Raw genomic sequence first — 14,394 nt, 5'->3', positions numbered from 1 at the left:
CCTAACCCATTTCCCATCTCACTCCCACAGTGGCTCTTCCAAACTTCTCCTCCCTCCTCAAAACTCTCATAGCTTCCCTGCTCCCTACCTCCTCCTTGGCTCCCACTTCACTAAAAACAGGCCACCCTCAGCGAGGTCCCTCTTTGCCCTTGCTCCTCTCGCCTCTGTGATGCCCTTTGCTGCACTCACATGAAGAGGCGAGCCCTTCCACACGCCTCCTCTCACTCTCTTCTTGCTTCTTGCCCGGCTCCAGATCTCATCATTTGACTGATGACCGCCCTCTCCAAAGTGGCTAATGATCTCATACTTGACCTCTTTGCAACCTACCACAGTGCTGAAGCCCCTTTTCCTTAATAAGCTCCTTCTTTCTACGTCTCTGTGGCATTTCTCTCTCCTCTGTCAGCTCATCACAGCTATTTAACAGTGTGGTTCCCCAAGGCTCTGTCCTGGGCCCCTTTATCACCCCACTTTATTTCATTTGCTGTTCTCATCAGCGCCTTCATTTTCAATGACTATCTCGGTGCAGAAGACTCCCAGAACGACTTCGTCAGCCTTAAACTCTGTCTTGCACCTGCTTATCCCTGAAACATCCAAGACTGGCTGTCTCATAGACGTTAAACTGGACATGTCCAAAACAGAACTCATTCTCCTTCCTAAATTCTTTTCATCTTTCTTATTACCAGAACGCCACCCCCCTCCCAGTAACCCCGGCAACTTCCCTCTCTCGCCCTTACATCCAATCCATGAGCGAGTCCTGTCAATGTTCCCTGGGTAACAGCTTCTCTCCTCCGAGGCTGCTGCCCCAGGAGCAGGCAAGGCTCTCCTCGCTCGGACTCTTCCCCATTCCAATCCACGCACCTCTCAGCTGTCACACTCCTAAACATTCCCCAGACACAGCTTGAACCCTCTCACCACACGACTCAAATAAACTCCAGTAGTTCCTTCTATCACCTCTAGGATCAACCCCTTTGGCTTTCCAAGCCCTTCATTGCCCAGCCCCCTCCTACCTTGCCAGTCCTCCTTCACCTACTTCTCTCCTTCCACTGGCCTCCGGTGACAGTGCCCTCCCTGTGGTTCCCCCTTCCGGATTACTCTCCTCCTCATCCCCATCTCCAGGCTTCTCTGGCTTCCTCCACATCCTCAGCTAGAGCCTCGCTTTCTGCAAGAAGCCTCTCCTTAGTTCTCTTTAGCCTGAGCATCTTCCCTACAGGATCATGCTCCAACTCCCCTGTAAATATCTTGTGTTTGCAGGTTCTCTGCCTTACAGCACTATGAACTCCTTGAGAGTCGGGACTGGGCTTTTGGGGGCTTCTTTTCGGATCTCCAATGCTTAGTTCAGTGCCTGGCATGCTGGGTGCTTAATAAATGCCAGCTGATGTAACAGAGTGTTACTATGCCATAGAAATGATGACTATGAAGAATTATATAAACTGATTCAAATGGAAAAAAGCAGAGTCAAGGGAAAAATATAAGAATTATAACTATATTAAAAGGTAAATAAATTAATTACGACTGATCTTGGTCCTAGAGAATCAATGATAAAAACAAAGCCTGAATAATAGTCACCCCCACATAGACATAGCACAGTGCTTGGCACATAGTGCTTAATAACTAGTGATTGATTTTGTAAAAAATCATTACTTTCTGTCTTAGATTTGATACTAAGTATCATTCCAAGGCAAAAGAACTGTAAAGACTAGGGGGTTGGACTAGGATCATGCCCAAAAGACTCTTCCAGCTCGAGACCCAGGATTCTAAGGTATCATACACTTTATTATTTTTAAATTTTTTATGATTTATATTTATTTTATACTTAACACATGCTTTGTCTTTTGATATTTATATCATTATTTTTATTATGATTATATTATTAATTGTATATAATCATATTATACATTATGATTATTTATCATGTCTATAAAGTGATTTACCTAGGCTGCCTTTTTTTGATCCTTACAGCAGCTCTGGAAGGCAAAATGGTAGCCATCAGGGGGAATTCCCATAAAACAGCAAGCACTAAATAATGTACCCAGGAATTACTGAGCTCTTAAACTCACAAAGCTATCTCTTAGGCTGGAAACATCCACCAGATTTACTGTTTGGTTGTCTAAATTCAGCATAAGAAAAACAAAGAAAAGGCAGCCAGAAGTTCAAGCTTAAGCTCACTTAGAGAAGCCCCTCTTCTAGCTGCCATGCACAAACTATGGCCATTTTTTAAAGGTAGTAATTAAATTTTAATTAAAAATTTAATCTGTCCCTTTCTCTACCACTTCCTTTTTTTAAGCAAATAAATGAACCTTTCCTTAATATAGTAAGTAGTATTTATCAAAATCCAAGAGCAAACATCACACACAAAAGGCCTTTCCAATAAGATCAGGGGTAAGCAAGGATGTCCATTATTACTACTATTTCTTAACAGTTTTTGAAGTGCTAGCTCTAGCAATAATATAAGAAAAAGAAATCAAGAGAATAACTATAGGCAAAGAGAAAAGAAAATTATTATTTTTTGAAGATAAAATGATTATATACTTGGAGAATCCTAGAGAGTCAGCTAAAAATTGGAAATATATTCTTCAAAGTTGTAGGATATAAGATGTCAACAGGAGTCATCAGAACTCCTGTATATAAACCCATGAAAGCTAAGAAGCAGGGAAAGAAGGTGAAATTCCATTCAGAATGCCTATATTAGTTATAAAATACTTGGGAATGTTTATTCATATTCACCCTGCAACTACATGAATTTAATTATAAAATATTTTTGCAGATATAAAACCCTAAATAATTAAACATTAATTGCTCATAGGTAGGTAGAACCAACATATAATAATAAAAATAAACTACCTAAATTAATTATTCAATTATTTGCCAATCAAACTCACAAGAATATTAATACATCTAGGAAAAATAATAAAATTCATCTGGAGAAATAAAAGGACAAGAATCTCAAGATTAATTATGGAAAAATGAAGGAAAGGGGGTCTATCAGTACTAGATCTCAAACTGTACTACAAGTAGTCTGTTGTCCTTTGTTTTCATTTTTTAAACCTTACCATTTGTCTCAGAATTGATACTAAGTATTGATTCTAAAAGAGTGGTATGGACCAGGCAAACTGGAGTTAAGTAACTTTACCAGAGTCACATACTTAGTAAGTATCTGGGGCCAAATTCGAATCCAGAACTTCCTTTCTCCAGGTCTGGCTCTCTATCCACTGAGCCACCAAACTGCCCCCCTTTTTTAATTTAAAAAAGTTTGTTTTATCTTTATTTTAAAAACAAATTTACATGCAAGTTTCCCAAAATTATATGATTCATGTTGTCTCCCTTCCCCATCCTGGAGTTGACAAGCAATTCAGTCTGGGTTGTACATGTATTATCACTTCAAACATATTTCAATATTATTCATTTTGTAAGTGAATAATCTTATAAAATCAAAACCCCAAATCCTATACCCAAATAAACAAGCGATAAATCATGTTTTCATCTGCATTTATACCCCAACAGTTCTTTCTCTGGAGGTAGATAGCATTCTTTCTCACAAGTCCCTTGGAATTATACTGGGTCACTGTTTTGCTGTTAATAGCAAAGTCTATCACATTTGACTGTCCCACAATATTTTAGTTACTGTGTATAATGTTCTCCTGGTTCTGCTCATTTCACTCTGTATCAGTTCACGTAGGTCTTTCCAGTTATTACAGAAATCATCCTGTTTATCATTCCTTATAGCATAGTAGTATTCCATCACCATCATATGTCATAATTTGTTCAGCCATTCTTCAATTGAAGGGCATCCTTTTAGTTTCCGATTCTTTGCCACCACAAAAAGCACAGCTATACAAATTTTTGTACAAACAGCTCCTTTCCCATTTTAAAAAATTTCTTTGGGATATGGACCTAGCAGTGTTATTGCTGGATCAAAAGGCATGCATTCTTTTAAAGCCCTTTGGGCATAATTCCAAATTGCCCTCCAGAATGGCTGAATCAATTCACAACTCCACCAGCAATGCATTAAGTGTCCCAATTTTGACACATTCCCTCCAACATTTAGTATTTTCCTTTACTGTCATATTGGCCAATCTGATAGGTGTGAGGTGGTACTTCAGAGTTAAGTTTTAATTTGCACTTCTCTAATCAGGAGGGATTTAGAATATCTTTTCATATGATTATTGATAGTTTTGATTTCATCTGAAAACTGCCTATTCATGACCCTTGACCATTTATCACCTGGGGAATGACTTGGATTCTTATAAATTTGACTTAGTTCTTTATATATTTGAGAAATGGATCCTTTAGCAGAGAAATTTGTTATAAAATGTTTTTCCCAGTTTGTTGCTTATAGCTGCCCCTTTGTTTTTGAAGAGGGCCAATGACACCCCAAGGAAATTTCTTGCCTTGTGCATCAACTGGATGTAAGGGAGGAAGAATTGCATAAAGTTATCAGCCTCATTCTCTTTTCCAGAGCCTTTGAAGTCTATCCACAAGTGAGAGCCTAGTGTCAGGTGCACACCAGAGGTGGATGAGCAGCCCTGAAATGGCCTTAGCAAGTCCTCACATTTGAAGTGTTATATCTTTAACACCCAAAGTAGTAACCATTAAAACAGTATGATGACACTGGCTTAAGAAGAAAGATATCATTCAATGGAACACACTAGGTCTACAATATACAGAAATGAACAAATACAGTAGCATTGTGTGTGATTAACCTAAAGATTGCAATTACTGGGAAAGAACTCACTATAAATACTACCTGATCAGAGTGAATAATATCTGTGATATACTGTCTCCTAAAATTTTTGCATCTATCTTCATTAATGAAATTGGCCTATAGTTTTCTTACTGTTTTTGCACTTCCTGGCTTTGGAATCAGCACCATATTTGTGTCATAAAAAGAACTTGGTAGGACTCCTTCTTTGTCTATTTTCCTAAACAGTTCATATAATATTAGGATTAAGTGTTCTTTAAATGTTTGATAGAATTCACTTGTGATTCCATCTAGCTCTGAGGAATTTTTTCTTAGGGAGTTCATTGATGGCTTGTTCAATTTCTTTTTTCTGAAATGGGATCATTTAAGTATTCTATTTCCTCTTTTGTTAATCTGGGAAATTCATATTTTTGTAAATATTCATAAATTTCATGTAGATTGCCAGATTTATTGGCATATGACTGGGCAAAATAGCTCCTAATGATTGCTTTAATTTCCCCTTCATTGGTGATGAATTCACCCTTTTCTTTTTTGATAACCGGTTATTTGGTTTTCTTTTTTAGATCAAATTAACCAATGCTCTATTTTATTTGTTTTTTTAAATAAAATCAACTCCTAGTCTTATTAGTTTGATGGTTCACTTTCAATTTTATGAATTTCTCAGATTTTCTTCCAGGATGAGTCTCTCTATTGTCTTTGTTTTTGCAGTCAGGCAGCGAAGGTCGAATAGGGAGCCATCCAGTCAGTATTTGATGTAGACACCCAGGTCTAGATCCATCACAGCATGTCATAATACTTGGGTGAAGTATAGGTTGAATAGTACCGGAGCGAGGACACAGCCTTGTTTCACGCCATTGGAGATGTTGAAGCGATCGGAAGTCTCTCTACCAGATAGGACTTCCCCTGTCATGTCGACATGAAAGAGCTGGATCAGTTTGACAAATTTTGCTGGGCAACCGAGCTTGCTGAGGATCACCCACAATGCGTCCCTGTTCACTGTGTCAAATGCCTTTGTCAGGTCTATGAAAACAATGTAGAGACTCAGGTTCTGCTCAAGGCATTTTTCCTGCATTTGCCTCACCGTGAAGACCATGTCGATAGTGCTGCGATCTGGTCGGAAGCCACATTGTGATTCAGGCAGGTTCTGCTCTGAAACAGATGACAGGAGTCTGTTTAGTATAACACGGGCGAGGATCTTTCCAGCAGTGGAGAGTAGTGAGATGCCTCTGCAGATGCCACAGACTACTCGTGCGCCTTTGTTCTTGTATAGGGCTACGATGGAGGCATCTCTGAGTTCTGGGGGCATGTCTTCCTCTTCCCATATGCTGGTCAGCACTATGTGGAATGCCTGGAGCACCTTTCCATTTAAGGCCTTGTACACCTCGGTTGGGATCCCGTCTTTACCGGGTGCCTTGCCTGCACTCATTTGTTTAATGGCTTTTTGGACTTCCTCTATTGAAGGAGGGACATCGAGTTGTTCAATGGTGCGGTTTTGGGGGATCTGGTCAAGGGCGCTTTGGTCAACTGAAGAGGGTCGGTTGAGAAGCTGACTGAAGTGTTCTTTCCACCTATTGCCGATTCCTTTTTTATCTTTTATGAGAGTATCACCATCAGAGGATAGCAAAGGAGTGGTGGTGGGTTTTAATAGCCCACAGACAGTCTTGAGGACACTGAAAAATTGTTTGTAGTTTTTTGTATCAGCAAAGTGCTGGGTTTCTTCTGCCTTTTTTCCCTACCATCGGTCTTGCAACTTCCTGATCTCATACTGTGCCGTGGCTTGGAGAGACTTGAATCTGTCCTTTTTAGGAGCAGAGTTTGGGTTATTTTGCCACTCCATAAAGGCTTTGTACTTTTTGCACAATAGGTCTTCAATAGCAGTGTTGTTCTTGTCGAACCAGTCCTAGTGGTTGCGTTGTTTGGGGCCTAGGACTGCCTTTGATGTTTCCTTCACTGCGACTCTGAACTGGTTCCATTTCTCAGTTGAGCTTCCAGTCAGTGGTCCCTTGGCAGACAGCTTGTCGTCCAGGCAGGACTGGAATGTTTGCAAATAAGCTGGATCTTTAAGAAGACTCACATTGTAAAATGCAAACTGTCTGGGCGCGTTTTGGATGGCGAGGCGCAGTGCGCATTTGAAGAGTCACTCTAATCAATTGGTGGTCTGTCCAGCATTCAGCTCCTCTCATTACTCTGGTGATCTGTACATCCTGGATGTCTCGCCAGCGTACAATGATGTAGTCAATGAGATGCCACTGTTTTGATCGTGGGTGCATCCATGTTGTTTTATATTTGTTTGCTATTCTGAACATAGTGTTCATGATGGTGAGTTCGAACTCTGAGCATTTGCTGAGTAGCAGTAGGCCGTTGTTGTTCATTTTGCCCACGCCGTGTTTGCCGAGCACTCCTTTCCATCTTTCATGGTCCTGGCCAACGCGGGTGTTGAAGTCTCCCAGTAGTATCAGCTTGTCATTTGTGGGCACTGAGTGCAGGATGGCACTCAGGTCAGAGTAGAACTGCTCGATGGTCTCCTCTGTGCTGGTCAGTGTTGGGGCATATGTGCTGATGATTGTGGCATACCAGTCTTTGCTGAGAGGCAAACGGATCTTCATGAGCCTCTCGCTGATGCCCACAGGCAAGTCTGGCAGCTGTTTGAGCAAACTTGTCTTGATAGCCAGGCCAACACCATGGATTCTGTCTTCATTTGAGGCTCTACCTTTCCAGAAGAAGGTGTATCCAGTGGTGGGTTCGCTGAGTGATCCCTCTCTTCTGGTAAGCGTGTTTCACTTAAGGCTGCGATGTCGATGTTATATCGCGCCAATTCTTTACCAATTAGGGCTGTTCTTCTCTCAGGTCTTGGCGTATTTTCTCTGTCAAGTAACGTCCTGATGTTCCATGCTCCTAGTAGGAGTTTCTTTGTATTTTTTCTTTGATTTTGACCGCTTAAAGGGGATGACCCGCCAGCCGTGCTGACCGGGTGTTTATAGGGCAGGCAATATTTGGGACACCTTTTCTAGTCCCCTCCCTTGATTAGGGTGAGCAGTGCTGTCCTAGAGAGGGCTGCTCAGTTGTCCAGGATGCTGCCGAACGTCCCTGCTGCCCACAAGGCCGAGCGACCACTGGTCCGTGGGCCGCCTTCGTGCACGATCGTGACTACAACTGCCAGTGGTCACCTCCACCTGTTGCGTCGCCACTCCCCCATCGTCGCAGGTCTTGAAGAGGGTGGACGGGGTTAGGATAGATGAGTGTGCACAAAGATACTTGTGCATGAAGGAAATTTAAGTGGAAAAGCCGATGCACAGAGACAGTCCCACTCTCTCGGCGTTGGAAGCCTGGGTCCAGTGGTACGAAAAGTCGTTACACCTGGAGACTTCCTCAGCTGCATTGGATGGCTGTGTTGTCCTTTGTGCTCCAACACGCCCTAAGCACTCCACAGTGCTTTGCTGCATCGCCATCTTAGCCACTGAATCTTCTTATTGGTTTCTTCCGCCTGTTCCGCCGAAGCAGTCTTCACATGCTGGGTGAGCAAAGCCCTGGTTCACCAGGGGTCAATGACGACCCGATGGCTACCCTCACAAGGTTTAGCGGGCCTGTCAAAGCTGTTGCCCGGGGTGTGGCCGCTGCCGCATGCTAGCAGCTACTAGGAGCCACAAGTGAGAGCTGGGTGTCAGGTGAGGGTCAGAGGCTGGAGAGCTGACCTAAGAAGACATGACAAGCCCTCCATACCAGAGATACTACCCCTCCCTGAACACCCCATACACCCCTGGGTTCAAATATGGCCTCAGATACTTCCTAGCTGTGTGACCCTGGGCAAGTCGCTTAACCCCCATTGCCTAGCCCTTACCACTCTTCTGCCTTGGAACCAATACACAATATTGATCCCAAGATGGAAGGTAAGGGTTAAAAAAAAAAAAGGATATATGTGAAACTCAATACAAAACTCAATACCTGTGAATCTGTGTAAATTATGTAAAAATAAGCAACATGGCAAAAAGACATAATCCATATTAAAATTTGTGTGTGTGTTTCTTTTTTGAAAGAAGATGTTACAAGGTTTATTGTAGGGATAGGGGCTATACCTATGATTTCCTTAATATAAGTAGTTACTGAGTGAGAAAATTTTCTCTACTAATGCAGGTAGCCAACTTTTCTGCAACTTATAGTCTTAGAGAATTGCCTAGGGCACTGAGAATTTAAATGATTTGCCCAGAATAAATGACTTGTATCAAAGGCAAAGCTTGTACTATTCTAATTATACCGTATTTTCTCTTTGCATTAATAAGTCAACAGATTTCATTCTTTTTCTTTGTTTCAGTTAATTTTACACCATTGTATATGTATATTATACAAGTTGTCTCTCCCCATAACAATATAAGCTCCGTAAGGGGAGGGAACTATTTCACTTTTGTATTCCAATCCCTTTGCTCAGGGCTTGATACATTAAGTTGTTGTTTTTTTATTTTTATTTTTTTAATGTGAGGTGTTTTTGTTTTTGTTTTTTAATTTTTAAATTTTATTTAATTAGTCAATTTAGAACATTTTCCCCTGGTTACAAGAATCATGTTCCTTCCCTCCCCTTTCCTCACCCCCTCCATAGCCAATGTGCAATTCCACTGGGTTTTACATGTGTCCTTGATCAAGACTTATTTCCATATTATTGATATTTGCACTAGAGTGATCATTTAGAGTCTACATCCCCAATCATATCCCCATCAACCCATGTGACTATGCAGCTGCTTTTCTTCTGTGTTTCTGCTCCCACATTTCTTCCTCTAGATGTGGATCGCGTTCTTTCTCATAAGCCCCTCAGAATTGTCCTGGATCATTGCATTGCTACTAATAGAGAAGTCCATTACATTCGATTGTTGGTATATTAAGTTTTAATCAATGCTGACTGATTTCTCTCCCAATTCTTTTGGTTTCTAGGTTTCAGGAGTGTAACATTAACATATGCAATTCCACTCCATGGCCCAATCATTCTATCCAATACTTTTTAAGGTTTCTAAGGCCATATTGCACTCATGAGTCCTACTCTACAAAAAATTGTGATGTCTGAGGTTAGATTTGCTTTCTTCAATCAGCATCTCTAATTCTTACTTTCTGTGACTTGTGCATTTGTTTGTAAATATCTGAGGCCAGATATCGTTTTATACCTTGTCTCTTGTGGCTTTTCTTCTTCCTTACCTGCTTTACTACCAGACTTGCCAGATCTATATAGGCTGTTTTCTCCTTCCCTATCCCTTTCCACTACAAAGCACTCATATTTCTGATACTCTATGAGAATATGTCTTTATTAGCCCTTGGAGGTGTATTTGTTCATCAGCTTACAGTCCATCATTACTTTATTTATTTAAACACTTACATTCTGCCTTGGAATCACTACTGTGTATTGGTTCTAAAGCAGAAGAGTGGTAAGGGTTAGGCAATGGGGGTTAAGTGACCTGCCCAGGGTCACACAGCTAGGAAGTGTCTGATGCCACATTTGAATCTAGGGCCTACTCTCTTCTCTCTAGGCCCGACTCTCAATCCAGTGAACTCTCCAGTCTCCACCCCCCCACTCTCCAATCATCATTGCTTTATTTCGAAGCTGTGGTTAAGAAGTATAAAGGTCACTTTTATACATAACTTCTTAGATAACTCCCAAATCCACCTTCTCTTTTGAGTCACTTCAACAAATAAGGGACTTTTCTTAAGGCCTTTGCTTTGTTGTTGTTGTTGTTTTTAGCAAGATGTAATAAGCTTTAGCCATTTCTAGTTTCCATGAGTTCCCTGTATGTCCACATCCATTTCTCTCTCTTTCCTCATCAGAATTTTCTCCAGAACCTCACCTACCCTCTTTTCTATGGTACACAATATAGCTTATACTCATGTCACTCTGGGGTAAAGTCCATGTCTCCACAAAGTGGTGGTGACACTGAAACAGAGGGGTTAACCTTACCCCATCACTCCAAAATCCAGTATATTTGTCACCCTAGCCAATATTCCTTAGCCGGGGATGGATAGTTAGATGAGCTCAGGCTGGTATCTGCATTTGGATCTTCTTTGGGTCTGAAAAGCTTGGATGAGAGAGAGCGAGAGAGCAGGTTCTTCTTAGGGTGGCTTTTTCAGGGCAAGTGGGGAACAGGCAACCCCTGACCATGCTGGTGCTAACATTACCAATGAAATGTAAATTAACTCATGCCGCATACATTCGAAGCTGCGTAACTCCTCATCCTTTGCTGGGCTGCCTCAATATCCCCAGGTTCCTAGATAGCTCCTTTGAGAATTCTACCTAGCTTTTAAAACTGTCCCTGCTTTTCTTCCACTTACCCAAATCTTATCCATCATTCATGGCCCAGGGCTCAAGAACTTCCTCCACCATGATGCTTTTTCTACTTTTTATAGTCCATGATGCTTTACTTCTCTCCTCTGCCCTCCTAAAGTTTAACACTTAAATTATATGTGTGTATGTGTATTAGTGTTCTTTGAAGTGTGTTTCAAGTATGTCCTTGGAACAAGTATGTTCCAACCAGATTGGAAGCTTTCTATAAGGATGAGGTCTATTCTTCCTTTCTATCCCTCACAGTACTGCAGCAGCTGAGTCCATGGCTAGGTTCACAAGAAAACTCAAATGAAAGACTAATTTAGGGACTACCTAAGGGGACCAGGGAACTGTGGGAAATTCCTTGGTCATTCAAGGCAATGAGATAACCCTAAATAAACACTGGCTATCTTGCACAGCCCTGGCCCTTAGTCCCACCACAGGCTAGATCCTTCTTGAAACAGCATACTCCAAACCAGAGCCATCTTTCTTACACTCCACTGTCCAGTTCTCCAAAACTTTGGGCTCTTCAACCTATCTTGTCCTATCTCTCCCTCCATCTTCCTCCAAATAACTGTACCCTTCCTAATACCAATACAAATCATGTTAAGTTCCTTTTAGGGTCCCCAGACTGGGCAGGATCAAAAGAAGGTACCAAGGCCAATTCAAATATAATTTCTGGACTCTTCATGCATCTGTGAAGGCTTCTTCTACATCTGGACCCTCACCCCTTTGAGGATCCAGTACAGAACCAAGTGGAACCAAAGAGTTACAATGGAACTCAGGTCATCTGACCTTGCAGCATTAGGGACAATGAGCCACAATCTAGTCCCCTCAGGTGATGAGCCCTCTGGCCTCAGATCCAGACATTACCCTGCCCCCAGCCTCACCTCACTATCCAGCCTCTCTCCATTGCTATGAAAAGGGAAGGGGCTGTAATTGAAAAAATCACTCACACTCTCACCTCATCAGCCATTCAGAAGGAGAGAGGCAGGAAGCAGCTTCCTTCCCCCAATCACTCTGGTAAAAGCCAAAGGGCTATTTTAAACCCTTCAAGGATGCAGTGGGAGCCAGCCACCCTCACTCTCAGCCAGAGCTGGATTTTGGATTTCTGCCAACGGCAGGCCTTCCCCAATTCCCTCCCTTTCTCCCTTCCAACTCAGCCAAACACTAAACAAAAACAGGGCTGAGGCTGAGCAGTGGCAGCAGCAGCAGCCATGGAGAAATTTAAAAGGTGGTTTACAAGGAGAAGAGAGGGAGGGCTAGTTATGTATTGTTGGCCCTGACCTAGGGTGTTAAGGCTCTGCTTACAGGTCGAAGGGAGGCACTGCCTGGCCTCCCTCCCTCCCAGTGAGTGTAGAAGGGAGGGGAGAGGCTTTGAGTCACTTCATTCTTGAAGTCGGTACGTCAGGCAGGGGAAAAGGAGTGTTGGCTAGCTCAGGGCATTGCCATGCCTAGAGTGAGCTCAGAGATAGATTGACAGAAATTCTTCTCCATTAAGGCCTTAAGAGGGAATGGAAAATCACCAATAAGATTTAAGCTTCAAAATTTCAGAACTGGAAGGGGTTCCAGGGGCCACCTAGCCCAATCTATACCTAAGAATCCTTTCAATATGCTCCCTACAAAAAGGCATCCAGTCTTTGCCTGAAGATACCAAAGGAGAGGAAACCCACTGCTTCCTGAGATAGTCCACTCTATTTTTGGATAGTTCTTAATTATTAGGAAGCTTTTCCTTATGTCAAATCTAAATGCATCTGTTTGTAATTTCTCTGAGGTCTATACACTGGCCCACCTCCCTCCACTCCCCTTGTCAGTTAGAACTTCTATACATATACATAGAGAACCCACCAGAAAGCAAGAGGATGACCATTGGGATCCATCCATGATACCAATAACACAAAGGGATATTCCATGGGACCCAAATGATTGCTGGGCAGAATATCTTAACTTTCAGAACTTATAAGCCTCAATACATAAACCTGGTGTATCTAAAGGCAACCCTACATTTAGGGCTAAGTCCTACCCTCCAGGCTCTGGCTTCAATCCCAGCATACACCACAAATGCAGAGGTGCTTCACCTAGTAAAACAAAAGTCAACTTTCTTTACCTTGCCTCATCCTGGGTCCTTTTTATGTGACTTTAGGCACATCACAACTCATCCAGTGGGAGAAACAGGGATAGTGAGCGAGGGAACATGACCTTTAAGTTCAGCCAGCCTGCTTAAAGTTGAAAGGACTATTGGGGAATACTAAGGGAAGGGGTCCTCTTGGGCCAGACTGAATTCTTGACATATTTGTGGTGGCTGCTCTAGCTCAAGGTGGCTCTGTCAGAAGCAACAAATCTAAAGAGCCTTTCTACTCAAAACTTCAAATTTGCATAAAATGACTAATATAAGTCAAATACTGTACCAATAAAATCTTCAGATATTACAAACTTTTCCCCCCCCCATAACCCTCACCTTCCATCTTAGAATCAAGACTGTGTATTGGTTCTAAGGCAGAAGAGTGATAAAGGCTAGGCAAAAATAGGGGTTAAGGGACTTGTCCAGGGTTACACAGGTAGGAAGTGTCTGAGGTCAGATTTGAACCTAGGACCTCCCATCTCTAGGCCTGGATCTTACTCCATTGAGCCACCCAGCTGTCCCCAAATATTATAAGCTTTAAAAAAGGGGAGGGAGGGGGAGAAGCAACTCACTTTCCTTTTAGCAAAAGAAATAAAATTCTTCTTTTTCCATCATCAATCAACAAGTATTCAGTAAGTGCCTACTATCTGCCAGAGACCATACTGGACAATGGGGATACAAATATAAAGAATTAAACAATCACTAATTGCCATGGATTTTCTGAAAGTTTTCCTGAGTAACAGAGGAAACGTAAGCAGACTTCCGAGTCAGAGTCAAAAGTAGCAGGAAGCATACATCATCTCTTCATGCCAGGGTCCACTGGCCATGCTAGGGGGCATGAAAGGGAAATAAGGCCTTGGAGAGACTAGACCTGGTGAGTGAAGGTGGGAGGGCGGCCGCATCCTCACCTCTGCAAAGTAGGCGATGGTGGTGATCCTCTGGATCTCGTACACGCTGTTGAGCACAGGGATAAGCGTCTTCACAATCAACGGGAGCTTGGGACCTGAATGCTTGGCCATGGCTCTGCAGAGATAGATGCCAGGCACATGAATGCCTGGGTAGACAGGCAGAAAAGCAGATAGATGGAGACAACTACCACCATAATGTCTGGCCCTGTCCAAGGATCTTTCTGACCCATATTCTAGAAGCTTGCCCGTAAGAGATTCCCTTGCTCTTAATCCCCACCTCCCACAGGTTGGACACTTGCAGCCCAAAGAAAAGGTAATACATCTATAACACCAAGGTTTATCATTCCCATGTTCTCCCCAAAGAGTACTT

At 42.4% G+C, this 14,394-nt stretch overlaps 1 protein-coding gene across 10 annotated transcripts in view; it reads right to left on the bottom strand.

The window, feature by feature from the left end:
* The window catches only part of MROH1 (maestro heat like repeat family member 1), a 207,750-nt gene that overhangs the window by 6,345 nt on the left and 187,011 nt on the right, over positions 1-14,394 (bottom strand). For all 10 annotated transcript variants that reach the window (XM_016432035.2, XM_007488756.3, XM_007488754.3 and 7 more), the window contains one exon: positions 14,025-14,139. In XM_016432035.2, coding sequence (XP_016287521.1) covers positions 14,025-14,139 — 115 coding nt within the window. The remainder of the gene's footprint in view (positions 1-14,024; positions 14,140-14,394) is intronic.

Source organism: Monodelphis domestica, chromosome 3 (genome assembly GCF_027887165.1).
Source record: "Monodelphis domestica isolate mMonDom1 chromosome 3, mMonDom1.pri, whole genome shotgun sequence".
NCBI classification, from domain to species: Eukaryota; Metazoa; Chordata; class Mammalia; order Didelphimorphia; family Didelphidae; genus Monodelphis; species Monodelphis domestica.
The sequence above is the reverse complement of the archived record's forward strand: the minus strand, read 5'-3'. Positions and strand labels throughout refer to the sequence as shown.